The 26,933-nt window shown below is 46.1% G+C and overlaps 1 protein-coding gene across 2 annotated transcripts in view; it reads right to left on the minus strand.

The window, feature by feature from the left end:
- The window catches only part of LOC103539149 (CBP80/20-dependent translation initiation factor), a 145,897-nt gene that overhangs the window by 114,320 nt on the left and 4,644 nt on the right, over window positions 1-26,933 (minus strand). For both annotated transcript variants that reach the window (XM_030468389.1, XM_030468390.1), the window contains exons 2-3: window positions 9,337-9,548; window positions 8,409-8,492 (exon numbers count right to left, since the gene is read on the minus strand). In XM_030468389.1, coding sequence (XP_030324249.1) covers window positions 8,409-8,492; window positions 9,337-9,516 — 264 coding nt within the window. In that variant the 5' untranslated portion in view covers window positions 9,517-9,548. The remainder of the gene's footprint in view (window positions 1-8,408; window positions 8,493-9,336; window positions 9,549-26,933) is intronic.

Below are 26,933 nucleotides of genomic sequence, written 5' to 3' on the forward strand. Positions count from 1 at the left end.
CCAGGAGTCCAGCCTGGACTTTCCCAGGGCTGCCCTACAGCCTCGGTGGTGACGTGAGAGTTATTGGGGGAAAGGAGGGAGGAATGTGGTTTCCATTTTCCTGTATATTTGTATATATTTAGTAATTTTACCTATTTATCACTATTGTTTCATTAAAGTTGTGTAGTTTAGTTTCCAACCCATAAGTCTCTCTCCCTTATTCTCTCTCCTTTCTCTATCAAGGAGAGACAGATTAATAGAGAGCGTCTGTTATTCGGTTTAATTGCCGGGCCAGTGTTAAACCGTGACAGATTTATTGGCGCCCAACGTGGGGCCCGAGCTAATTGGCTCGAGTCCAGTTTAAATTTTGACTAAATTGCCTGAACAGTTTGAATTCCAACTCCAGTGAAAGAATGGCTTTCCTGAGCTGGAATCAGACCTTGTTCTTTGGAAATTTCACAGGGTTGGAGATTAAACCAATCGTGCCGTACCTTTGGTATTTAGGGTATGTGATGTGTATTTTTGCAGCTGGAATTGCTGTTACTTTGTGGTTTGTCTTTCGTAAGAGCTGCTTAAGAACCATCATTGCAATATTGTCCTCAATACTGGTGTATATCATGGTGCATGGTGCAGTAGTGTTTCATACAGAGATAAAAAACTTGGTTGGTAATTACACTCCCAGTTTTAATTTGGGAAATTATACCATTCCATCGTATTTTGGGCTGACTCCACCAGATTTTGGTGGCAATAGCATTTCATTTCTCAATCTTCTGGTGGGTGTTGTTAATTTCTCTCATATATTGGTGAGGAGTAACACAAAAACCTCAGTATTGAGATTGAGTATGCCTTTTCGGAGGCCGAGAGTTGCTGTTCGGAGAGTGAGAGCTGCTCCTCGTACAGAGAGCACCCCCACTCCTGCCTCCCCAGCCGCTTCTCGCCCCCCCTCACGCAAGGGCACAACTCAGATAAGGCCGGCAAGCATTGCCAGCGTATCTGCTACAGCTCCAGTTGCTGTGTCTACTCCCACAGACACTGCTGCTGCTCAGAAAACAAGCCCTGCTGCTGCCACTGCTGCAGATGCCTCAGCCTCTCCCCCTCAGCCCACACAGTTACTTGTTAACCCTGTAACTAGGAGAAAAGGAAAACAATGGAAATCAGAAGCGAGCCTTAACCCTTCCAAGTCTGAACAAGATGACCAGGTGATAGAGGAAATAGAGGATAATGGCTCTCCTCCCAGACCAGGTAGAGCAGCTAGAGCAGAGTCAGATGAGGACTCAGACTCAGAATCTGCTCAGCTCTATTCCATGAGAGACTTGCGTACTCTGAGAAAAGATTTCAGCCGTTTTCCAGGTGAACCACTTCTCTCTTGGTTACTCCGATGCTGGAATGAGGGGGCTGCTACCATAACATTAACTCAGAAGGAAGCCAGGCAGTTGGGATCCCTGGCCAAAGATGCAGGTATTGATCGGGCATTTGGGGAAAAGGCTGGAACTACCAGCCTGTGGAAACGACTCTTGTCAGCTGTAAAGGAGAGATATTCCTATAAAGAGGAAATAGACTGCCCACAGATCAAAGCACGCAACCTTGGAAAAGCTATCAGGTATCTCGAAGAATTGGCTGTGCGAGACGTGATCTATAATAATGATGACATTGAAGATCCCTATCACGTACCATGCCCTAAACCTATGATGCAAAGGTTTGTGCATGCTGCACCACCACCTTTTAATCATACACTATCAGTAATGCTATGGGTTCCTGCAGAGATAGATACAACTGTGGGTGATGTGATTAAAACTGTACGAGAGTGTGAAGATGCTGTCATAGCCCCTTGTCGGGCCTGGGTCTCAGCTATTAAGAGAGCATCTGAGGAATGGCATTCACCCCCTTCTCCTCAGACAGACGGAGGACGCCGCATTGCAGCCATTAAGAGGAGACACCCTCCTATGAGACAGAATCGAGAGAAACAGAAATCAGCAAGAGGGACCCTATGGGTAATCCTGTGTGAGTGTGGGGAGGACATGAAAAAGTGGGACAAAAAACCTACTGCTGCCCTACAGGACCGAGTGATTGAGTTGATGAGTAAGCCGAAGGCAAAAGGAGGTCCTTCTAAAAGATGGCTGCTCAAGTCTCCAGTGTAGAGTTACCCAATCCAAAAATGCTGGTGACTCAAGATCCATGCACATCAGGTGTGAGTACTGGGGATGCAAGCTCCAGTAATGCACATACTGACAATGCTGTATGTGCTCAAGCTTAGAGGTGCCCTGCCTCCAGCCAGGTGGAGGAGAGGGACAACCGAATCTATTGGATTGTGTGGATTCGATGGCCTGGCACATTAGAGCCACAAAAGTATAAAGCCTTGGTGGACACTGGTGCACAGTGCACCCTAATGCTATCGAATCAGAAAGGCACAGACTCCGTCACTATTTCTGGAGTGACGGGGGGATCTAAAGAACTGACTATTGTGAAGGCTGATGTGAGCCTCACTGGAATAAAGTGGCATAAACACCCAATAGTGACTGGTCCAGATGCTCCGTGCATCCTTGGCATAGACTACCTCAAGGGAGGTGATTTTGAGGACCCGAAAGGGTACCGCTGGTCCTTTGGTACTGCAGCTATTAAGACTGAGAATGCAGAATGGCTGCATACTTTGTTTGGCCTTTCAGATAAATCCTTTGTAGTGGGATTGCTGAGGACTACAAACCAGCGGCTGCCAACTGCTACTTCAGTAGTGCATCGTAGACAATATCATGTCAACAGAGATGCTGTGGTCCCCATTCACAAGCTGATCCGGCAATTAGAGAGCCAAGGAGTGATCAGCAAGACTCACTCACCCTTCAACAGTCCTATATGGCCAGTGAAAAAGCCAAATGGAGAGTGGAGGCTGACAGTGGACTATCGTGCCCTGAATGAGGTTACACCACCACTAAGTGCTGCTGTGCCGGACATGCTAGAACTTCAGTACGAGCTGGAGTCAAAGGCAGCCAGGTGGTATGCTACTATTGATATTGCTAATGCATTTTTTGCTATTCCTATAGCACCAGAATGCAGAGCACAGTTTGCCTTCACCTGGAGAGGTGTCCAGTACACTTGGAATCGACTGCCCCAGGGGTGGAAACACAGTCCTACCATCTGCCATGGACTGATCCATGATACCTTGGAAAAGGGGGGAGCTCCAGAACATCTACAATACATCGATGACATCATTGTATGGGGTGACTCAGCAAAGGAAGTCTACGAGAAAGGTAAGAAGATAATTGAAATCCTCCTAGAGGCTGGTTTTGCTATTAAAAGGAGCAAGGTCAAGGGACCTGCACAAGAGATACAGTTTCTGGGAGTTAAGTGGCAAGATGGACGTCGCCACATCCCAATGGACGTGATTAACAAAATAACTGCTATGGCCCCACCAACTACCAAAAAGGAAACTCAGTCCTTTTTAGGAACTGTTGGTTTCTGGAGAATGCATATTCCTCTTTATAATCAGATTGTGAAACCTCTCTATGAGGTTACCCGGAAGAAGAAAGACTTTAAATGGGGCTCAGAACAACAAGCTGCTTTTGAGAATATTAAACAGGAGATTGTGCAGGCAATGGCCCTTGGACCAATTCGAACAGGGCCAGACATCAAAAATATTCTTTACACCGGAGATGGAGGTGATGGTCCTTCATGGAGCCTCTGGCAGAAAGCTCCAGGAGAGACTCGAGGCCGACCTCTAGGATTTTGGGGTCGAAACTACAAAGGCTCCGAAGCCAACTACACAGCTGCTGAAAAAGAGATACTGGCCGCATACGAAGGAGTTAGAGCTGCTTCAGAAGTGATTGGTACCGAAGCACAGCTCCTCCTAGTGCCACGATTACCTGTACTAGGTTTTATGTACACAGGTAGAGAATCTTCCCATCATGCTACCGATGCTACCTGGAGTAAATGGATTGCTTTAATCTCACAGAGAGCTAGGATAGGAAGACTTAATCGCCCAGGAATTGTAGAAGCAATAACACATTGGCCAGAGGGCAAACACTTTGGAATGCCACCAGGAAAAGTGGTAAAACGGGCTGAAGAAGCCCCACCATACGACCAGCTACCAGAGAATGAAAAACAATATGCTCTTTTCACTGATGGATCCTGTCGTCTGGTAGGAGGCCATCGAAGGTGGAAAGCTGCCGTATGGAATCCTACACGACTAGTTGCAAAAACAGATGAAGGAGATGGTGAATCAAGTCAATTTGCAGAGGTAAAAGCCATCCAATTGGCTTTGGACATTGCTGAACAAGAAAAGTGGCCGAGACTTTATCTCTATACTGACTCATGGATGGTAGCAAATGCCTTATGGGGTTGGTTAAAGCAGTGGAAGCAAAACAACTGGCAACGTAGAGATAAACCTATCTGGGCTGCTGAACTTTGGAAAGACATTGCTACTAGGTTAGAGAAACTTGATGTAAAAGTGCGTCACGTAGATGCCCACGTACCTTCATATCGAGCTACCGAGGAACATCGAAACAACCAACGAGCAGATGAGGCTGCTCAAGTGTTCCAAATAGATCTGGACTGGGACCATAAAGGTGAACTGTTTTTGGCCAAATGGGCCCACAATGCTTCAGGTCATCAAGGCAGGGATGGAACATATCGATGGGCTCGTGACCGAGGGGTGGATTTATCTTTGGACTCTATTTCGCAGGTTATCCACGATTGTGACATATGTGCTGCAATTAAGCAAGCTAAAAGGTTGAAACCTCTGTGGTATGAAGGGAGATGGTCAAAATATAGGTATGGGGAGGCCTGGCAAGTCGACTACATCACATTGCCTCAAACTCGCCAGGGTAAGCGCTATGTGCTTACAATGGTGGAGGCAAGTACAGGATGGCTGGAAACATATCCTGTGCCTCATGCCACAGCCCGGAACACTATCCTGGGCCTAGAGAAACAAGTCTTGTGGAGACATGGTACACCAGAGAGAATTGAGTCAGATAATGGAACTCATTTCAAAAATAGTCTCATAAATAACTGGGCCAAAGAACATGGTATTGAGTGGATATACCATATTCCCTATCATGCACCAGCCTCAGGTAAAATTGAAAGGTACAATGGTCTGTTAAAAACTACCTTAAAAGCAATGGGTGGTGGAACTTTCAAAAATTGGGACAAGCACTTGGCAAAAGCCACCTGGTTAGTTAATACCAGGGGTTCCATCAATCGAGCTGGTCCTGCTCAGTCAGATCTTCTACACACAGTAGATGGGGACAAAGTGCCTGTGGTGCATGAGAAGAATCTGCTAGGGAAAACAGTTTGGATTTATCCTGCCTCGGGCAAAGGTAAACCCATTCGTGGGGTTGCTTTCGCTCAAGGGCCTGGACACACTTGGTGGGTGATGATGAAAGATGGAGAAGTACAATGTGTACCACAAGGGAATCTAACACTAGGTGAGAATTCCTAATTTCTGTTTGTCTAGTTTAATCAGTAATGCATGGACTCTTTGGGAGTCATGAACTTGTATCCCACCATAACTACTGTTATGTGAACTGTTGCATAAACTAAGTGTTCTATGAGTGTTTTTCAGGATGATTTTGTGGTGATGAAGCCAAACTAGGTTCATCGGCTGGCATCCAGTAACTTCCTCGAAATTACCATCTGCAGCCTGCAACTTGTGGACCATGGACATGAACTATGAAGACTGGTCCTTCTTTTGAGAATCTGCTACAATAGATGAACATCTGCAATTGTAGACTGAATTACTTAGTGATTTTTAGCACAGAGAGATAGTAGTAATTTGTGTATAGATATGTTTAAGGATAAAAGATAGTAATGATTGGAGCATGACGCAAATGGTATGGAATAAGGGGTGGAATGTCCTGGTTTGGGCCAGGATAAAGGTGGTTTTCTGTTTCTGTACTTTTGCTTTTAGCTAAGTCCCTTGTAAGTAGTTGCATTTGCTGAAATTAACAGCAAGTTTCTCATGCAGTGTGTGTGCTTTTAGGACTGATAACACTTGATGTTTATAGTTACTGCTAGAGACTGGTATGCAGAGCCAAGGACACAGAGGCCCCATCTGAACCCTCCTTTAGGGAGGAACGGACAAGATAGATGCCAGAATTGACCAAACAGAGTATTCCATCCCATATACGTCACACTCAGTATAAATTTGAGGCATCACGTGGGCCGAGCCAGATCTTTTCCTGCTTCCCTTCCTGTAGTGGAACAGAGCGACCAGGTGCCTCTGATCATCAGGAAGTGGGTGTGAGCCGCTATCAACTCCACCTGTGCCCAGTCAGGGCAGGGCCCCTATGGAGCATGTGCAAGACCATGGGGCCAATAAATAGGGAGGCTCACACCCACTGAGGCAGCTCATTCTGGAGCTAGTTGAGAGAGTGGCTGGTTGCTTCCATAGCAGCAGACCATCTTGCTAGTTCCTCGCTGTGGGCAATAGACTCAAACCACATCCTCCGAGTCTATACTACCATATTGACACCTCGATCTCGGACTAGAGACTCCATTTCTGGTTACACCTTCCCTCACCCGGCATCCTGGAAGGATCCCGTCCGTTCATCTGCCTGTGGTCCTGATCCGTGCCAGCCCATATCTGTGTGTTCCTGCCTCCGGTTCCCGACTGCTGCCGACTCCAGGAGTCCAGCCTGGACTTTCCCAGGGCTGCCCTACAGCCTCGGTGGTGACGTGAGAGTTATTGGGGGAAAGGAGGGAGGAATGTGGTTTCCATTTTCCTGTATATTTGTATATATTTAGTAATTTTACCTATTTATCACTATTGTTTCATTAAAGTTGTGTAGTTTAGTTTCCAACCCATAAGTCTCTCTCCCTTATTCTCTCTCCTTTCTCTATCAAGGAGAGACAGATTAATAGAGAGCGTCTGTTATTCGGTTTAATTGCCGGGCCAGTGTTAAACTGTGACAGTGTGGCACATGATAAATGGGAGATGTCAGGGCTGCATTGATTGAAATCAAGAAACACTGGTGTGTGACTCCTGCATCATCCTGTGGTACCCACCAGAGACTGGCACGTCGGCTCAGCCCTTGGGTGAAGAGCAAGGACCTTCTTCCCCAGGGACAACCCCCAGTCCTGCTCACCCCCTGAAGCTCAATGGTGATGGCCATCCTACCAGGTGGATCCCAAGCAGCTGCCTGTGGTGGTCTGAGGGAACCCAGCCAGGTTTTTGGTGCTGAATATTTCAGAGCGGATCAAAGTGATTGACAAATTAAATCCACAATGCCATCTGTCACCTCCAGAGGTTCATCTGAAGCCACCTCTCCATGCATCACTCACCATCCTACACAACAACCTTGTTCTGGGCAGGTATTTGTATGGATGCTCCCAGCAGCCTTGCCTCCAGGAACATAGAATCATGGAATCATTTGGGTTGGAAAAGGCCTTTAAGATCATCAAGTCTAACCAGGAAGCCAGCACTGCCAAGGCCACCACTAAACCATGGCAGGCAGGGGACATGTGAGCCCCCATCCGTCATCCCAGCAGCTCCCAACACAGCTCTGTGTAAGAAGCAGCTGTGTCCAACAAGAGCTGCAATATATGCTGCTGAAACCCTGCAAGGGTCTTCAAGGCTTCTTCTCACAGATCTTAGAAGTCCAGAACTGAAGTCTGGAGGACATCATCAAGCAGGGCAAGAGCACCAAAACCACCAGTCTGAAGCCCCTTCTCCAGGAGATACATATCCATCAGCTACAGCAACTAAAAATGTTGCTTCACCTTTTCCTGAGGCCAGCTCCATCTCAAACCTCCTTGGGTCAATGTTGCTTTTACAGGGCTGATGGTCTCATGGTGGGACAGCAGCTCCTCAACCAGGTCAAAGTCACACCTCTGCCCTTGCCAATCCTCTCCCATGCCCAATGCCCACACAGAGGAGGCACAGTCATGTCCAGTGATGCCAGCAGCACTTGTCACTGATGTTGACACCATGCACAACCACCAAAACCAACTCACACCTGGCTTCATCACTGCAAACCCACCACAGGTTTTCAGGACATGCAATTCTGCTGCTTCTCCCAGTTCACCATCCCAGCTATTTAATCCTCTTCCCTGAAGCACTTAACCTGCCCCATTGGGCACATAACCAAGAAGCAGAGTTACACAAAGCTCCCTCGTTTCACCTGCATCTTGGACTATCAAGTTTTGATGCTCCAAATAGATCCCTCACCCAGGTGGCAACAAGGAACTCTTCAGGAATGAATAGGACACTCCATGTTTCTTCCTCTTCATGGCAAAGCAAGAAGCTTTGGGTCAAAGCATCCAGCCATGTGTTGGGGTGTTGCCTATCTCCCAGGGTTTTGGTGGGACCGAGCAGAGGGACAGATCTCCCCTTCCATGGGAGAAGGAGAGCTGGCAGCACAAGCAGGTTCCACGCTGCCAGATGAGGCAGTACAAGAAGAAAAGTGAAGGTTTGGTGAGGAAGAGCTCAACATGACCCCTACCTGATTGTGTTCATGAGCTGATGAGCCCTTCTCTCGGGATGGGGAACAGTTGCCATCGAGCTGCTCGCTACAATCCGCTGTCCACTGTACAAGGGACAAAAAAAAAAAAACAAAAGGGATTGTGTAAACAGTAGCCAGGCTGGGAAAAAACTTCTATGTCTGGCCACATGGGCCTCACCCTTTTTGAGGATGATCCCAAAAGTTTTGGATCAGAAATGCTCCACCTGCTGATGGTGAGAAGAGGGACGATGCAGAGATGGTTACAGGAAGGCATCTGAGTTGATCACAGAATCAAAGCATGACCTTAAAGATCATCCAGTCCCAACCCCCCTGCATGGTTCCAACCTCCCAGCAGCCCAGGTTGCTCCAAGCCCCATCCAACCTGGCCTGAGACACTGCCACAGCTTCTCTGAGCAACTTGAGCCAGGGTCTAAGCACCCTCAAATTAAAGAATTTCTTCCTCATGTCCAACATAAATCTCCCCTCTTCAAGTTTTAAACCATTGCCCCTTGTCTTCTCACTACCATGTTTCACTACCAAGCATCATCCTGTTGCAGCCCCTGGAGCTCTTCCCAGTCCCTCCAGAATTTTTTCACCTTGACAAAAGCTTAGGATGGAGAAAGGCATGATTTGTTTACAAATGAAATCTCCTTTTGTAAACTGAAACCCTGGAGAACTCAAAAAGCTTCAGGCTCTCACCTTGAGAGCATGGAAAACCAAAACCCAGTTGGCTTGAGACCCTTACCCAACTAATTGGAGCCCTCCTATATGCCTGACCAACAAACTTCCCCAAACCCAGGTTTTCATTACATCCCCCTTCCCATCCCAATGCTTGAAAAGCTTCAGTTGGCCATTCAACCTTCAAGTTGTCAATGAAAACCTCCGGAGTCCTCCAACTCCTCTCCCATCTCACCCTACTCCTGCTCACCTGGGAGACATGGGACTGTGTCTTCTCACTCTCTCCATCCCCTTCTGTTTTATCTGTCAGGAGCCCCTGGACCTGGTACTCCAGGACATAGCTGTCAATGAAACGTTCCAGCTCCTCGATCTCCTGAGAGCGGCTGCTCCCTGCCTCTGAGGAGGCCGATGCCACCGATGAGTTCTCCATCCCTTCAGGGAGATGCTGAGAACAGAGGGGGCCTGAGAAAGCCAAATGAAACCAAACCAAATTAAATTAATTAATTGAGAGCAGCAGTAGCCCTTTTATACACAGTCAGGCTGATAACATAATATAAGCATATTGCTGATTGGTACAGCACATTCTTCATATGCCACAGGGCACTGTCTAACTGGTTAAATACAATTGTTTATGTGCTGTCTATGCGATGCTTTCCCATCCTGTTATTCTTCTTTTCTGCTGCCAACTCCCTTATCTTTTGCCCGTAGCTGATCTTTTAGTAACCTTGCAGCTGGGCCTCAAGGCCCTTAGCTCACTCTGGCTAAAGCTAAATAGTCAGGATTGCTCACATGTCCATTTTCTTCCAAAAAGTCTCCAACAATTCCCCCTTTTTGGTTTTGAGCAATCCTGACTTGCTTCATCGCGCAAGATAACATGCTAATGATACATCGCCATAAACAAGATACTAATAATACAAAAGCAATAATTAATATAATTGATAAGCCTTCTCTAATTAAATCTCTAAGCTATCCCCCTATCCCTAAGCTATTTAAACATTCATCTAACCCAGTATGTGCAACATTTAATTTTCTCATGTTATCTTAATCAATTGTATTTGGTTGTGAAACAACTCCGAATGATCAGGCAAGTTCATGCAACACATTCGTCAAAGTCTTCACAAACATGACCTGAAAGCTAACAATAAAAAGTCAGTGGCAGCACAACTTTGTAAAACTGCATGTCTGACACTATCAACATCTTTTAGCATCTGTGTTAAAATATCAGAAGTATAACTGCTTAGCAGTCCAGCAGGCTGGTTTGTGTATTGCATGATTTTTATCAATTATTGCCATAACCAACACAATGATCACATGGCAGGCTGCTCTTCTGAGGGTATATGCTCTTTTTCTTTTCCCCCTTTTTTTTTTTCTTTTCCTTTTTTTTTTTTAGTCTGTTCTGTTCTTTTTTTTTTTTTTTTGTTCTTTATTTTGTTCTATCAGACATACCGTGGCACCTACTGCAGCGGCGAGATATGCAGCTTTATCTGCTTCTAGCCTTCGCTCAGAAGCTTCTAACAATTGAGCTGCTGTAGCACCTTTTGGGAGTAGTCCTAATGCATGTTTAGTTTTTTCATTAGCATTGTCATATGCTGACATATAAAAAAATTTTGTTTTCATCTCTTCTGACAAATCCAGATGTGATGTTATCGCTGAATATAAGTGATCCACAAATTTTGAATATGGCTCTGCTCCCCCCGGTTTAATATTTGTAAAAGAGGGGGTTGCTTGTGCAGGATCATGCAGTTTGCAAAGCTTTATACGCCAATTCTTGTGAAAGTTGTAACACTTCAGTTTGAAACCATGCCTGCAAATCTGCACGTACAAAAGGATCAGCACCCAATAACATTTGTGCTTGCAATTGCACTCCGTGTAATGCATCGGTGTTCTGTCTAGGAATCACAGCTGCATTTTCACACAGCATTTGCCATTTATGATGAAATTGCAATTGTTGAGAAGGAGTTAACAGAGTATTAATGAGCATTTTTGTGTCATATGGCATCAACAATTGAGCAGTAAAAAGATGTTGCAAAAGAGATTGAGCAAACGATGATTTCAAACCGTACTGCGTAACGGCAACTTTGGCTTCTTTTATCATTTTCCAAACTAATGCAACCCATTGACCTCCTCCTCCTGGTCCCACAATCACTGGAAAAGCCATCGGACCCATATTGGGAACCATTTCTCCTTCAACTATAGCATGTCAAATAATTCCCTTCCATCTAGTTACCGGATCCATACTCCCACCCCCCCACCACCCTCCCCTCCCCATGTTGGATCTAGAAGAGGTGGAGCAGTGGGTGTTAAAGGGTTAAGGGAGTAGTAGCAGGAATAGGGAACGGATCAGGGGGTAAAAATGGATTAGTGCCCCTGGGTTGTTCGCAATGTTCCCCGGAGCAAAAACTAGGGTTTTTTTCAGGGGTATACTCATCCTTGGTCTCCAGTTCTTTCAGTTTCTTCAGCAGTTCCCTTAGTTGCTTGTCTCTGAGTCCCAGCTCTCCTTTTGGTTGTTGCTCTATAGCAGGATTGCCGGTGTTGACAGGTGAAGCAGAGGATTAATTGATGGCAACGGTGGTTGAGAAGATAAATCAGGCAGCGGAGGGGGGGTGGGGAAGTCAGCAGCAGAGCAGCCAGGAGCTGTGGCAGGCGGGTGGGGGTCTGCACCGTGAGATTCCTTACCCGTGTCCTCCGGCTTCTCTCCCTCTGGGTCCTCCGATGATTCTGGTGGCGGCGGGGTTTTTGGTTGCTTTTGATTTTGCTTCTTGGTCCCATTTTTACTTTTTGGCCGAACCACAGAGTCAAATGGCACAGTTGGCTGAGCTTGAATTAGTATAGCCCCTGCAGGTGCCGGTGGGGGTATTTTAGGTGTCTCAAATAACTGTTTAGAGGTCGAGTCCATATTTTGAGCATTCGTCAGTACTGGTAGATCAGGTGTTAAGGGAGCAAACACTGAGACTGCTGCTGCCCTCTCACTTTTCATTTCTTTTAATGTGTCTCGAATCAGCCTCCACAACGTGGCTAATTTTCCAGCCTCCTTAGGTCCTTTGCTAATTTCATCGCATAGAGACTTCCCAATTTCATCCCACGTTTCCAGCTCGAAAGCTATACCAACAGTGGGGATCAGGGCTCTCTCTTTAGCCCACTGTAGCAGCTGCTTCAGACTGCCAACCTCATCACGTATCCCTCTGTTGGAGAAGATATGTTGGAGGAGCTTAACTACTGCCTCTTCTTCTTTAGGGAGTGTAGACCCCATCTCCTCCCTGACCGCTCACCTGATCAGGGTGAGATTCCTCCAGCGAGCACGCACTACTCCCAGCCGTCGGGGCAATGAGCTGTTTCGGTTAGTTTTCCCACTACTGTCTCCTTCCAGCTGTCTTCATCGCTCCTGGGAAGCAAGAGCAAGAGGGTCCCTGTTCTGGGCACCAGTTGTGGGAGAACAATGGACAACGTGCTGATTAATGTAATCAAAGTATTGCCGTTTATTGAGAGCAGCAGTAGCCCTTTTATAAACATGTCAGGCTGATAACATAAGCATATTGCTGATTGGTAAACCACATTCTTCATATGCCACGGGGCACTATCTAACTGGTGAAATACAACTGTTTATGCACTGTCTATGCGATGCTTTCCCATCCTGTTATTCTTCTTTTCTGCTGCCAACTCCCTTATCTTTTGCCCGTAGCTGATCTTTTAGTAACCTTGCAGCTGGGCCTCAAGGCCCTTTGCTCACTCTGGCTAAAGCTAAATAGTCAGGATTGCTCACATGTCCATTTTCTTCCAGAAACTGCTCCAACAATAAAAAGTTAAAAATCAGTTAACCACGGGTAGGTTATTTTTTGCTGTACACCTATGTTTCAAATAATATTGACAAGAGTTCTAGGTGGCCACATTTCCACAAGTGCATAAACCAAAAGAAAAAAAAGTCCTGTTTCCGCAATATTCATACATCTAAAGAGAAAAAAAAGGACTTCTTGCCTCTTCTGCTTTTTAAAATCCAAGCTACTGAAAACCTCCGGACACATGCACGAGGGAAAACCAAAATGGAAAAGCTTCATTTAAAAATTAAACCTTTGATAGCTCTGTGGGATAAGTGTGGTAAGTTGGGGGTGATGTGGAATCACAGAATCATAGAATGTTAGAGGTTGGAAGGGATCTCTGGAGATCATCCAGTCCAACTCCACTGCCACAGGAGGATCACCTTGGGGAGGCCACACAGGAACACATCCAGGTGGGTTTTGAAAATCTCCAGAGAAGAAGCACATCCAAGGCTTGGTCCAGCCTCAGTCCAGCTACTCAAAGCTCACAGTGGAGGAAAGACACCAGGGTGAAGAAAGCTGCCCAGAGGTTTTGCCTGGAGACACAGGACCCCCTCATCCAGAGCACTCCCCACACTCATGGGACCTCCTGGGTCCCAGCACCCATCACCACTTTGCCCAAATCCATCAGCTGAGTGCAGAAGAGAAGCCCCCGAGACTGCCTTCAGCTGGGGGCAAACACCCCAGCATCCCTACAGCCCACAGCAGTGCTGAGCCCAGCTCAGGCTCTGCTCTCCCTCTCTGGACACCAATGCTCCTCTGCCTGCTCCAGCCTCAAACCTTCTGCCCACCCCACCACTGGCTGAGCCCCCTGGGCTAGAACTGCAAACAAAAATATAAAAAAATCAAAATTAGCCCAGACCTCTGGAGACCCAGGACCTCTAGAGATCATCCAGTCCAACCCCCCTGCTACAGCAGGATCACTTCATGTAGGTCACCCAGGAACAGATCCAGGTAGGTTTGGAAGCCTCCAGAGAAGGACACTCCACAACCTCTGTGGGCAGCCTGGGCCAGGGCTCCCTCACCCTCACAGGAAAGAAGTTTCTCCTCATGTTGAGGTGGAACTTCCTATGTTCTACTTTCAACCCATTATTCCTTGTCCTATTCCTGGGCACCACTGAGAAGAGATTGGCCCCTTCCTCTTGACACCCACCCCTCAGATATTGATGGACATTCAGAAAATCCCCTCTCAGCCTCCTTTTCTCAAGTCTTCACAGGAGAGATGCTCAGGTCCCTTCATCATCCCCATAGCTCTCCCTTGGACTCTCTCCAGTAGATTTTTGTCTCTCTTGAACTGGGGAGCAGCTGATGATAATTGCAAAGCTGTTCTTGTATGGTGGTAGTAAATGATGCTGAGTCAACAGAGGGACTGCAAAGAGTCCAGCAAAGAGGTTTGCATGTGGAGGTGAAACAGAGGTCACAACAGAATCTATTTTTAAGACCTCTCTATCTGCAGGAGAATGTTTCTGTAGAAGACACAGGGGCTTGAAAACATTCTCAGGATGCAAACTGACCCTGAAGCAGCAGACAGCCCAGCTAAGACACAAACATTCCAAGACAGGAGCCTGAATCACTAAATGTTCTCTATGGAGGTTTTTAACATCTTTTTAGTGGTTCAGAAGGTCCCTTCCAACCTAAGACATTCTATGATTCCATGAATCCAAAGGGTCAAGGTCAAGAAGAGCACCCAAAGGGAAGTATTTTCCATGTGCCATAAAACCTTGGGGACCCATTGCTGTGGGAGATGGGACCACTCTGGGAGTCTGGAACTGATTCACCCCAAGTTCCACATCCCCTCCAACCACAGAAGCTGTGGTGAGTGATGGAAAAGGGGCTCAGCATCCCCATCATCCTCCACCTAAAAGCTGTGGAGGCAGCTCAGCCCAATGCTTCCCCTCCTTCCCACTTCTCCATGGCTGAATTCCACTCACACCTTAGAGAAGAAACCATCATCTCCTGTTTGCATGTTTGCACATGATTTAATCACAGAATCATTAAGGTTAGAGAAGACTTTGAGGATCACCAAGTCCAACCATCAACCCAACACCATGATGTCAACTGAACCATGTCCCAAAGTGTCACATCTAAGTATTTTTTTAAAACCTCCAGGGATGGTGAGTCTACCACTGCCCTGGACAGCTTCTTCCAATGCTTGACTACTCTTTTAGTAAAGAAATTATTCCTAATATCTAATCTAAACCTCCCCGGGTGCAAATTGAGGCCATTTCCACTCATCCTAAAAGCTCTGGACCAGTGTCTTGAGGTAGGACTCATACTCCTCCATCCCTGCAGTGGGGAGGAAGATAAGCCAGGAGCTCCCACCATACTTCAGGACACCAAGATTTCATCCCTCACTCTCTCCTTCACCAGGAACTGGTATTTAGAGTCTGTTTTGAGACAAGTATACAATTACCAAGGAAATATGTAGTGAGTCACATGCCACTTGGAAGGGAAGGAGAAAACAAATCTGTTCCCAGCCCTTGTGATTTCCAGCTTCTGAACTATTTCTCATCTGCCACTTCTAAACAATTGTGTCTTCATTTGGAAACTCCTGAGAACAAGCAGTTCTGGCCTCAGGATTTCATCTGCTCGAGGAATTAGTCCCAAATGTGCCCAGCGTGTCAAAAAGGCTCATTGTGTAGGATCAATAGGACACATCAGCTCCTGAACAAAAATCATGGAGCACATTTAAAAAGATCAAAAAAGAAAAAAAAAAAAAGGACAATCAAAACAGAAAAAAGAGAAGCTCTGGAGAGTGTGGAGCCCTGGAGGGGCACATGATTCTCCCCTTATAGCTCATTGGTGCCAATTACCACGTGGAAAACCCCAATTATCAGACTGAAAGTACTAAAGAAAGAGTTGGAAGAATAAGTGGCTGCAACAAGTCCTGGAGGACCTGGGGAGGTGACCACGTTGTGGTAGGAGACAGCTGAGAGAGGTGGCATTGCTTGGGATAGAGCAAGCAGAGTCCCAGGGTGTCCTCCATCCCCTGAGGCCACACAGCATCAAACCAAAGGGTTTTTTTTTTGTCCAGTCTAATTTTTTTGAAGGTGGCACTGGAGGAAATCAAGCCCAGGCCTCTGCCCCTTGGATTTTCCCCCTTAAACACCCTTGATAAAGCACAAAGCAGAGGAAGGTGTAGCACACATGATTTTAGGGTGCTCACCTCCACGTCCAATCACCAGTTTGCTGATTAACAACAAGAGATGATGGGTGGAAATGGAATGGGCTTGTCAGAAGCCTCCAAGTCCAGCAAATGACCATAAACCATATATTAGGGCCCCACAAAAAAAACAATCAGAGGGCTGGAGAACCTCTCTTGTGAGGATAGGCTGAGACGGTTGGGGTTGTTCAGCCTGAAGTAGAGAAGGCTCCAAGGAGACCTCATGGTGGCCTTTCAATACTTCAAGGGGGACAATAAGAAAGATGGGGACAGACTTTTCAGCAGGGTTTGTAGTGACAGAACAAGGGGTGATGGGGTTTAACTACAAGAGGAGAGAGTCAGACAAGAAATAAGGACCCAGGTTGCCCAGAGAGGTGGGAGATGCCCCATCCCTGGAACCGTCTGAGGCTTATTAATCTTTGGAAAGAATGGGAGGAGGAAGCTCTACTGCCTGACCCTGCTGGTTAAGCTCAGTGTGATGCTTGTAAACAACTGGAAAAGGTGGGAAAAGGAGGATTTGCCAAGAGATCCACCTCTTGACATCTTCTTAGATGGATCTGAGAGTCACACCACCAGCTGCTTTACAACCACCATGCTGATCAACTCATGTCCTCTGACAGGTTCATGACTTGCTTGGATTTCTTAAAAGAAAAATTAAAAAAAAAGATGAATATAACCAAGCAAAGCCCAAGTTGAGTCAAGGAAGCTTTCCTAGGTGTTGACCACCTTCTGACTTCCCTGACCACCTCCACTCAAATGTTTTCATCTCCTAAAGTTCCACCACTCATGAATTATGAGTTTTTTCACAACATCAGCCACCACCTGACCATGAAATAAGTTTTAAGCATTCCCCATAAAACTCAACTTTCATGCCTGTAGTATCTCACAGCAGCCAGAAAAAGGCAACATGATGCCTCCAGACACCCACCTGCTGCAACTGGACAAGCCAAAAAGACTCAAGGAAGGAGAAAGGGGATCTGGCATGGGTATATTACAAGAAGAAATAGGCTTCATTTTTCTGGGGTTTCTTGGAAAAATATCTGGAAATGTTAAATATTAAATGTTAAAGTTTACATTTACTTACTAAAGCTCAACCACCAGCAGTATGCCACCACATTTGCTATCAAAGATATGGTTTCCTTATGTAGTGCCTCCTTCATCCTTCCAATTAGACTCATCCCTTGAGGATTCATGGTTGTCAGTGCCTAGAGAGAACCTTCTCCATACATTTTCCATGGCAAACAGCTCCAAGGAAGGCAACACAAGGCAAGATTCTCCAGAACCTCTACACCTTCTCCAGAAACATCTGCCTGGACTGCTCTGATTTAACAGAGATCCCAATAAAAATCAAGTGTAATTTCTGAGTCCTGGGCTCTGTGCTCCTCACCCTAAGATTTTTTTGGCTAGTCAAGGCCCTCTTTTGGAGCACTCAACAAGATATCTTTGCCACCAGAAAAAAAACACCTTCACTGCTCAATATTAGGACTCCCAGGTAGTCCCTGGGAGGTACCTTAGAGGTTCTCCAGCCACAGAGCAGAAGCTTGGTCTAGTCCTGCTGTGCAAACATAGGAATAAAAAGCTATTAAAAGCTCTGCTGGCACCAATCCCATGACATGAAACCATCACCCGCTATGCCAGAAGACCTTGCTATTCAGTTCTTCTCAAGCAGCTGGCACACCAGGGTGATGATGAAGGGCCATATCAATAGCTCCAATTGTTAATTGTTGGTGCCAAATGAGGTGTTAATATATATACACCCAAAAAAAAAAAAAAAAAATCTTGTGTTGTGACAACCAGGGAAGTCCTTGTGATGCCGCATCTGGAGTTAACAATGTTCTAATAAAAGTTTGTAAAACCCTAAAATTCACCACTCACTGAAGTTGAGCCACTTAAGTGGGATCAAACTCAACTGAATGCACAACAGAAACCTACAGTGAAGATTTGTCATGAAGCACTGGTGGCCCTATTACCATAAGCTACTGATGAAAAGCTGCCCAACTTTCTGCAACACATGCTCATGAAACCACACAAAAGAGTGAAACATTAGCAAAGGCACAAGATTTCTGCCATGGAGAGAAGATCTCCTCAGCAAGGATTCCATCAAATAAATTGTCAATAAGGATCCTAACAAATAAATCCTCAGCAAGGATTCCATCACATATAAATTACTACTCCAAATTATTTGAGAGAAGATAAAATCTGAGAGAAGAATAATTGGAGACAAAGTTCATTCCTACTCCAAGAACTTAAGAAAGAACTAAGTGGTGCATGTTGGAATTTCCTGAGCAGATCAAAATGGTTTTCAGGGTTTGAGTCTCTGGGTTTTGGAGGAGGAGACAAAGTGGGGGAGGGAGGGAGGCTTGGGAGTTTCTTCTTTTTCTTTTCCCTTTCTCCCCTTTGGAAAGAGCATTTTGAAGCAGAGAATTAATCTGAAATGAATGCACTTGTTTTAAATAGAGGATATGGCCAATCAAATGCCTGGTGGCACTCAGAGTGGCAGATTTAGTGACTCACTGAGCACCAGCATCTGAAAGCCCTGAGGAGAGCAAGTGATGCTTTTTCCTCTCTGGTATTTAGCAGCTGGTTCAACTCTGCTGTGAAAGGTAAACTGGCAGCAATCCTGCATGAAGAGAGCATCCTCATCCATCCATCAGCCACCCAGACCTCTCCCAGCAGTGCCCAGGTGAGCATGGCATCCTTCAGCCATGTTGGTACCATGACCATGGTCATCTTCACACTCCTCTCCCTGATGACTCAGTGCCATCAAATCTCATCAAACTTTGGTTATAGGACAGAATCACAGAATGACTTGGGTTGGAAGGGACCTCCAAAGGTCACCCAGTCCAAACCCCTGCAGTCAGCAGGGACACCCTCCCCTAGATCAGGTTGCTCAGAGACTTCTCAAGCCTCACCTTGAATATCTCCAGGGATGAGGCCTCAACCACCTCCCTGGACAACCTGGGCCATTGTTCCACTGCCCTCATGGTACAGAACTTGTTCCTAACATTCAATCTAAATCTGCTCTTCTCTAATTTAAAACCATTGCCCCTCACCCCATCACTACAGGCCCTTGCACACAGTCCCTTTCCAACCTTCCTGTAGCCCCTTCAGATACTTGAAATTTGCTTTTAGGTCTCCCTGGAGCCTTCTCTTCTCCAGGCTGAACAACCCCAATTCCATCATCCTGGGCTTCACAGGAGATGTGTTCCATCCCCCTGATCAATTTTGTAGCCCTTTCCTGGACCCACTCCACCAAGTCCATGTCCTTCCTGTGTTGAGAGCTCCAGAGCTGGATGCAGTACTCCAAGTGAGGTGTGACCAGTGGCAAAACCACCTCTCTGGATCTGTTGGCCACATTTCTTTTGATGCAGCCCAGGATTTTGGGCTGCAAAAGCACTGTTGGCTCATCTCCAGTATTTCCTCCACCAGCATTCCCCAAGGATATGCTACAGGGCTGCTTCCTAAAACCTCATCCCCCAGCTTGTACTGATGGTGTGGGTTGTGGAACCAGGTGCGGGATGATGACCACCAGGCTCATTCCCCAAAATTTGGCTTGGACTCGCCTGCCTCTCCAGAGAGATCCATGGGGGGTAGAGCAGGAGACCTGGAGCTGCTGCTGGTCTGGCAACATGTCCTTGTTGCTTTACTGTCCTCCTGGAAGAGGGAAAGCTCAACACCCCCCCACCCCCCCATGCCCTTCTCCACCAGGGAGGCTCCAGCTGAATGAACCCAACAGAACCGGAGGTGCTCCAGGCAGAGCCAGCAAAGGGATGACTGTGCAAAGCCAGGGAGAAGCTGAGTCATTTCCTCCCCCACAGTCTTTAAATAGAGTAAGGAAAAAACATTCTCTGGGCTGAGGAAAAAAAAGGAAGAGAATCCCTCAATTTTAAAAATATATATAAAGAAATGAGAAAATAAATCAAAGCAAAAGGGAATTAAAAAGGGAAGGGACAGAGGTGACAGCTTTGGGCAGAGCTTGGCCAAGCTTCTGGGGACAGATTTTATGCATCACCCAGAGTGACTGAGCTTGTAGCTGGCAGCAGGTGAAACATCACCTACCAGTATAACCCATCCTGATTATCCATCCCAGCAGGGATGTGGTGAGACAGAGTCCAAGGCTGGAAAAGCCTTTGGAATAGTGGGGTAGAGCCAGGCAGGAAATTCTGGAGAGAAATCTGGCAGGAGCTTTTCACTCCAAGCTTGGTGGCCACAAGCAAGCACAAAGTCCTGGGACAACAAGATGCAGAGACTGGAATGGACTTGGATGGAATAGAACAGCACAGACTCCACTATGGTTTTGGTGGGAAGAAGGGACCTTCATAATCATCTAACATCATCCCATCCCACCTTCCATGGCAGTCAACTCCTCCTTCTCCGCAGTTCAAGAAAATTTGGGATATTTCCTTCAAGAATATGTAATGAATTACTAAGGGGACTCAGGAGTTAAACACAGATGTGTTTAAGCTCCTGACTGCTGCAGCCTCTCCATGTAGGCATGGATAAATTTGGATTTCTCTTTTCCAGCCTCTTTTTTACAGCCTATAAGTTCTTATCTTTGAGACCTGTGCTCTGACAAATTTGGCTGAAATTAATCCCTGGGTTGAAAAAGCTTCTGAAGGAACAGCAAGTGACAGCCATTCTGAATGCAGAAGCTTCATTTCTTTTAATAATTTTTTTAAAACGCAAAGAATTACAGAGAAGCAGCTCCAAAGTGGATGTTCTTAGTTGATAAATAAATCTTTCACCCCACATAATGCAAATACATTAAAAAACAAAACAAAACACCATGCAAATACCCTCCTTCAAATCCTTGGGAAGGAGCCAATTCCAAGAAAGATGATGCATGCTCCACAGCTGCTCCAAAACCAGGGGAAGAGGGGGAAGGACCAGCACCCTCGGGTGAACCTTTGCATCTAAAGCATCCAAGCATGGAAGGATGCTGCAGTTCTGCTGTTTTTGTGTTTCATTTCAGAGCTACTGTTGGGATGTGGTCCCAAAAGCAGGGGAACAAAGTGCTGGAGAAGCCATCAATCACCTCATTCGCTTCAGCTCTTCAATCTTTTCATCTGCATCCATGGACCTCTTCTCTCTTGGAGGCATCCATAACCATCAAGGTGAGAGCCCTGGAAACTCCACCTAAGTCATCTCCTTGCTTATAATGATGAAATGTGCACGTGACAAAATAAATAAATAAATAAATAAACCATTTCCCCAACCATTCCAGGTCTTGCTGTGAAACTTCCAACCGGAAAAAAAAAAAAAAAAAAAAAAAAAAAAAAATCAAGGCATACTGCAACTTCTAAGACTGCCAGCTCAGCTTCCCCAGCCAGAGAAAAAAAATGTAATCCAAGATGCCTCCAAGCATCCAGCTGGGAAGAGGCATTTTTGGATCACCCTGATTTAAGGGAACATAGCTCCCATGGGTTCAGGCACTCACCCTCCCTCTTCTCAGTGTGCAAAGCAACCACCACCTTAAACATAAACCATTTTTCTCTGTTATTAAACTCCAGCTGACAACCACAACCCTTCCTGTTTTCTTTTCCTCTCTTGCCCAGACACCCACAATGGTATTTTTGATGGCGCATTAATAAAACCACCTCTGGCTTTGCTGCAGTCAGATAGAGCCCAGGAGTCCTCTGACCCAAGGGGTTTGCTGCTGGCCAAGGTGATGCCAGCACCCAAAAAGCAAATCAATATTTGCAGACCACTGTTTCAGGCTGGTTTGGTTGGACCCAGACTACACCCCAGTCCTGTTGGTGAGCAGAGTGCACATTTCTCTGCAATAAAATAAAAAAACCCTTTAATTCAGCCCACAATTGTTCCTGCAAGATCAGGTTTACACAGAGGCTGCCCCAGCCTTGACCTCAGCCAAGGTTGTGCCACCCATGGACCAGCTCCATGCCAGCTGGCAAAGCTCTGGCTTCACAAACTCCCTGCTCCTGATGGCCAAGGCTCAGGAAACATCTGTGATGTGGTTTTCTTCTGGCTCAAAAGGGTTGTGATTGCAAAGACAGAATTGTGAGATTTAATCAAATGACATTTTTGATGGAGCCCAGAAACCAACCATGTCCTGGGCTGCATCCCCAGCAGGGTCAGGGAGGGGATTTTCCCCATCTGCTCCACTTTGGAGACCCCCTGCAGTGCTGGGTCCAGTTCTGGGGTCCCCAACACCAGAAGGACATGGAGCTGTTGGAGTGAGTCCAGAGGAGGCCATGGAGATGCTGGGAGGGCTGGAGCAGCTCTGGAGCCAGGCTGAGAGTGTTGGGGTTGTTCAGCCTGGAGAAGAGAAGGCTCCAGGGAGACCTTAGAGCACCTTCCAGTGCTTGAAGGGGCTCCAGGAATGCTGGGGAGGGACTTTGGAAAAGGGCATGGAGAGATGGGATGAGAGGGAATGGCTTTAAACTTAAAGAGGGGAGATGGAGATGAGAACTTAGGAAGAAATTCTTTGTTGAGGGTGCTGATCCCCTGTCCCAGGTTTCCCAGAGAAGCTGTGGCTGTCCCATCCCTGGCAGTGTCTCAGGTCAGGTTGGATGGGGCTTGAAGCAACCTGGGCTGGTGGGAGGTGTCCCTGCCCATGGCAGGGGGTGGGACTGGATGAGCTTTAAGATCCCTTCCAACCCAAACCATTCTATGATGACAGAAAATAGTCAGGATCGTACCTCCTCATTTGCAGACCTCAATGCTAGCTTGGGGATGGACAAGGTGCCATCCCGGCCGCATGGCAGGGCACAGCTGATGGCAGGGCCTCAAACCACAGCCTCTCATGCCACTCTTCCCACCGCACCCCACCCCAGCTATCACATGATGCAATCAGGTGGAGAGATGCCAAGAGCTTGGTTTTGAACATCAGCTTCTCCTGAGCTTCTCCCAAGGTCCCAGTGAATGCAAGCCAAGCAAGACAGCTCCCCCACCACTTCATGAGTTCAAAATCAGTCCCATCAAGCCAGGTGAGATCTGGAGGGAGGGGGACGGTTGGCTGGGTTGGGGGTTTTTTGGGTGTGCATTAAGGACAATTAAAATTTCTGGTGAGAAAGGAGAAGCTTGTGGGCACCCATGTCCTTCCTGAGGTCACCCAAGCATGACCTCACATGACACCAGGGAATGCACACACCAGGGACACCCTCACTCCAGCTATGTCATGTCACCCACAACCCCTTCCATCCTGCTACCTGAGAGATGCAGGGGACACCCAGCACCACCCAACGACGGTGGAGAAGACGACGATGCTGAGGTGGTGGCCACAGAGGAGACACCCTGGATAAATTGCTGCCTGTTCTGAAACACACCTGTGACAGGTTCCTGGCTGACAAGCACAGCAGGATTTGGTCCTGCAGAGACAGCAAAGCCAGAAGTTCAGTTGTGTCACCACAGCTTCTCCTGCCACCTAAGCAAGCAGGTTTTTCTTCTCTGTCATGCCTGCTACGTGCTTGGGAGGCCAAGAGGTCTCTGTAGGAGAGGAAAGAGGAGCAACAGTTTTTGTGAAGTGAGCATGAGACTACTTCTGGTCAACCAAGAGCCTCTGAGGTCCTCAAAGGTCCACCAAAATAAACAGCTTAGATTTTAAAAACATTCTAGAGACACCACCACATTGCTGGCCACCTTCTTGCAGAAGACCAACAATGATAGTGCAGAGCCCACCAAGCAAAGACCCAAAGAGGCACAAACCAAAGGTGCGGTGAAAGAAAGAAAACCTCTCTTTTTCAGCAGGAGGGCTGATGGTTAAATGCACAGAAGTTCTGAGAACATACAGTGCCATCCTCATCTCAGTCTGAAGTGAGCAGGAAACATGGAATGGTTTGGGTTGGAAGGGACCTTCAAGCTCATCCAGTCCCACCCCTTTCCATGGGCAGGGACACCTCCCACCAGCCCAGGTTGCTCCAAGCCCCATCCAACCTGACCTGAGGCACTGCCAGGGATGGGGCAGCCACAGCTTCTTTGGGAAACCTTGGACAGGGCCTCAGCACCCTCAAAACAAATAATTTTTTCTTCCCAATGTCCAACCTCAATCTCCTCTCCAAGTTTTAACCCATTGCCCCTTTTCCTCACACTTTGCCCATGCAAAAAGTCCTACCCTGTAGAAAATCCGCAGAGGCTTAAGGACAACACGTAGTCACCAATATGGTTAAAGTGAAGTCATCCATTAACAATTAACACTCGCTTTATATAGAGCCCTTGTTTATATAACAATATCTTGCAGGTGGCTATATCTTGGCCACAAATCCTGTTCTCGCAGAACTTCTGCCGGCTACATCATTGTCCTGTTATTCTTCTTTTCTACTGCCAGCTCCCTTATCTTTTTCCCATAGCATAGTGTTTTTGAGCAATCCTGACTTACTTCATTATGTGAGATAACATGCTAATGATACATTGCCATAAACAGCATGCTAATAATACAAAAGCAATAATAACATACTAATAATCAAAACCAATAATAGCAAATAAAATTGATAAACCTTATCCAATTAAATCTCTAAGCTATCCCCATATCCTTAAGCGATTTAACCATTCATTTAACCCTGTATATGCAACAGTTAATTTTTTCATGTTATCTTAATCAATCGCTTTTGGTTGTGAATTGACTCTGAATGATCAGATAAATTCATGCAAAACACTCCATCAAAGTCTTCACAAACATAACCTAAAAGCTAACAATAAAAAGTCAGTGGCAGCACAATATTGTAACCTGCATGTCTGACACTATCAACATCTTTTAGCATCTGTGTTAAAATACCAAAAGTTAAGTTCATCTGCTTAACAGTGCAACAGAATAGCACAATCAACAATCAAGATATAGACGAGGGATCCCATAGTCAACATATAAACGATCACATGAATTACAACATTAACAAAAGCCTGTTATCAACACAACACGAAAAGCACATTTCACACTGCAGTGAAAGGACTTAAACACCTTTTTAGTATGAGGAAGGTCAGGTGTCCACTGGCGCGCAGAGCCAAGGGGGTACAGGAGGCTTATCCGACAAAAATTCGTCGGGGGGCCCCAAAAGCGTCCCCAGACCCCTCCCGGGTCATGGCACGGTGGAGTCCTGGTTTCCTCCATGGTCGCCAAATTGAGGCCCAAAAAGGCCTAATAAAATTGTTTAGAGAGAGTATTCCAAGCCTTTAAACAGCAAAAGCACACACACACACCTTTTTTTTTTTTTTTTTTCTCTTTTTTTTCTTCCTTTTTTTTTCTTTTTTTTTTTCTCTTTTTTTTCTCTTTTTTTTTTTTTCTTTTTTTTCTCTGCTGTGATGCCTGCAGCAGGGCTCATTTTCTGAGCAGCAGCAGTGTCTGTGGGGTAGAGACAGCAGCTGCAGCTGTAACAGATACACTGGCACTGCTCACCGGCCGTATCTGAGTTGCGCCCTTGTGTGAGGGGGGGCGAGAAGCGGCTACGGAGGCAGGAGTGGGGGTGCTCTCTGTACCAGGGGCAGCTCTCACTCTCCGCAGCAACACTCGGCCTCCGAAAAGGCATACTCATTCTCATGACTGTGGTTTTTTTTTTTCTTACTCCTCACCAATATATAAGAAAAATTAACAACAACTACTAGAAGATTCAAAAATGAAATTACATTGCTACTAAAATCTGCTGAAGTTAGCCTAAAATAAAATGAAGTGGTACAATCTCCCAAACCAAAACTGCAAGTATAATTACCAACCAAGTTTTTTATCTCTGTACGAAACACTACTGCACCATGCACCACAATATACATCAGTATTGAGGACCATATTGCAATGATGGTCCTTAAGCTTTATCTGCTTCTAGCCTTCGCTCAGAAGATTCTAACAATTGAGCTGCTGTAGCACCTTTTGGGAGTAGTCCTAATGCATGTTTAGTTTTTTCATTAGCATTGTCATATGCTGACATATAAAAAAAATTTTGTTTTCATCTCTTCTGACAAATCCAGATGTGATGTTATCGCTGAATATAAGCGATCCACAAATTTTGAATAAGGCTCTGCTCCCCCTGGTTTAATATTTGTAAAAGAGGGGGTTGCTTGTGCAGGATCATGCAGTTTGCAAAGCTTTATACACCAATTCTTGTGAAAGTTGTAACACTTCAGTTTGAAACCATGCCTGCAAATCTGCACGTACAAAAGGATCAGCACCCAATAACATTTGTGCTTGCACTCCGTGTAATGCATTGGTGTTCTGTCTAGGAATCACAGCTGTGTTTTCACACAGCATTTGCCATTTATGATGAAATTGCAATTGTTGAGAAGGAGTTAACAGAGTATTAATGAGCATTTTTGTGTCATATGGCGTCAACTATTGAACATTAAAAAGATGCTGCAAAAGAGATTGAGCAAATGATGATTTCAAACCGTTCTGCGTAATGGCAGCTTTGGCTTCTTTTATCATTTTCCAATCTAATGCAACCCATTGACCTCCTCCTCCTGGTCCCACAATCACTGGAAAAGCCATTGGACCCATATTGGGAACCATTTCTCCTTCAACTATAGCATGTCGAATAATTCCCTTCCATCTAGTTACCGGATCCATACTCCCACCCCCCCACTATCCCCCCACCATCCTCCCCTCCTCATGTTGGATCTGTAAGAGGTGGAGCAGTGGGTGTTAAAGGGTTAAGGGAAGTAGGAGCAGGAATAGGGAACGGATCAGGGGGTAAAAATGGATTAGTGCCCCTGGGTTGTTCGCAATGTTCCCCGGAGCAAAAACTAGGGTTTTTTTCAGGGGTATACTCATCCTTGGTCTCCAGTTCTGTCAGTTTCTTCAGCAGTTCCCTTAGTTGCTTGTCTCCCAGTCCCAGTTCTTTCCTTGGTTGTTGCTCTATAGCAGGCACTGATGGTGTTGACAGGTGAAGTAGAGGATTAATTGATGGCAACTGTGGTCAAGAAGATAAATCAGGC

The sequence above is a fragment of the Calypte anna genome, chromosome W (genome assembly GCF_003957555.1).
Source record: "Calypte anna isolate BGI_N300 chromosome W, bCalAnn1_v1.p, whole genome shotgun sequence".
Taxonomy (NCBI): domain Eukaryota; kingdom Metazoa; phylum Chordata; class Aves; order Apodiformes; family Trochilidae; genus Calypte; species Calypte anna.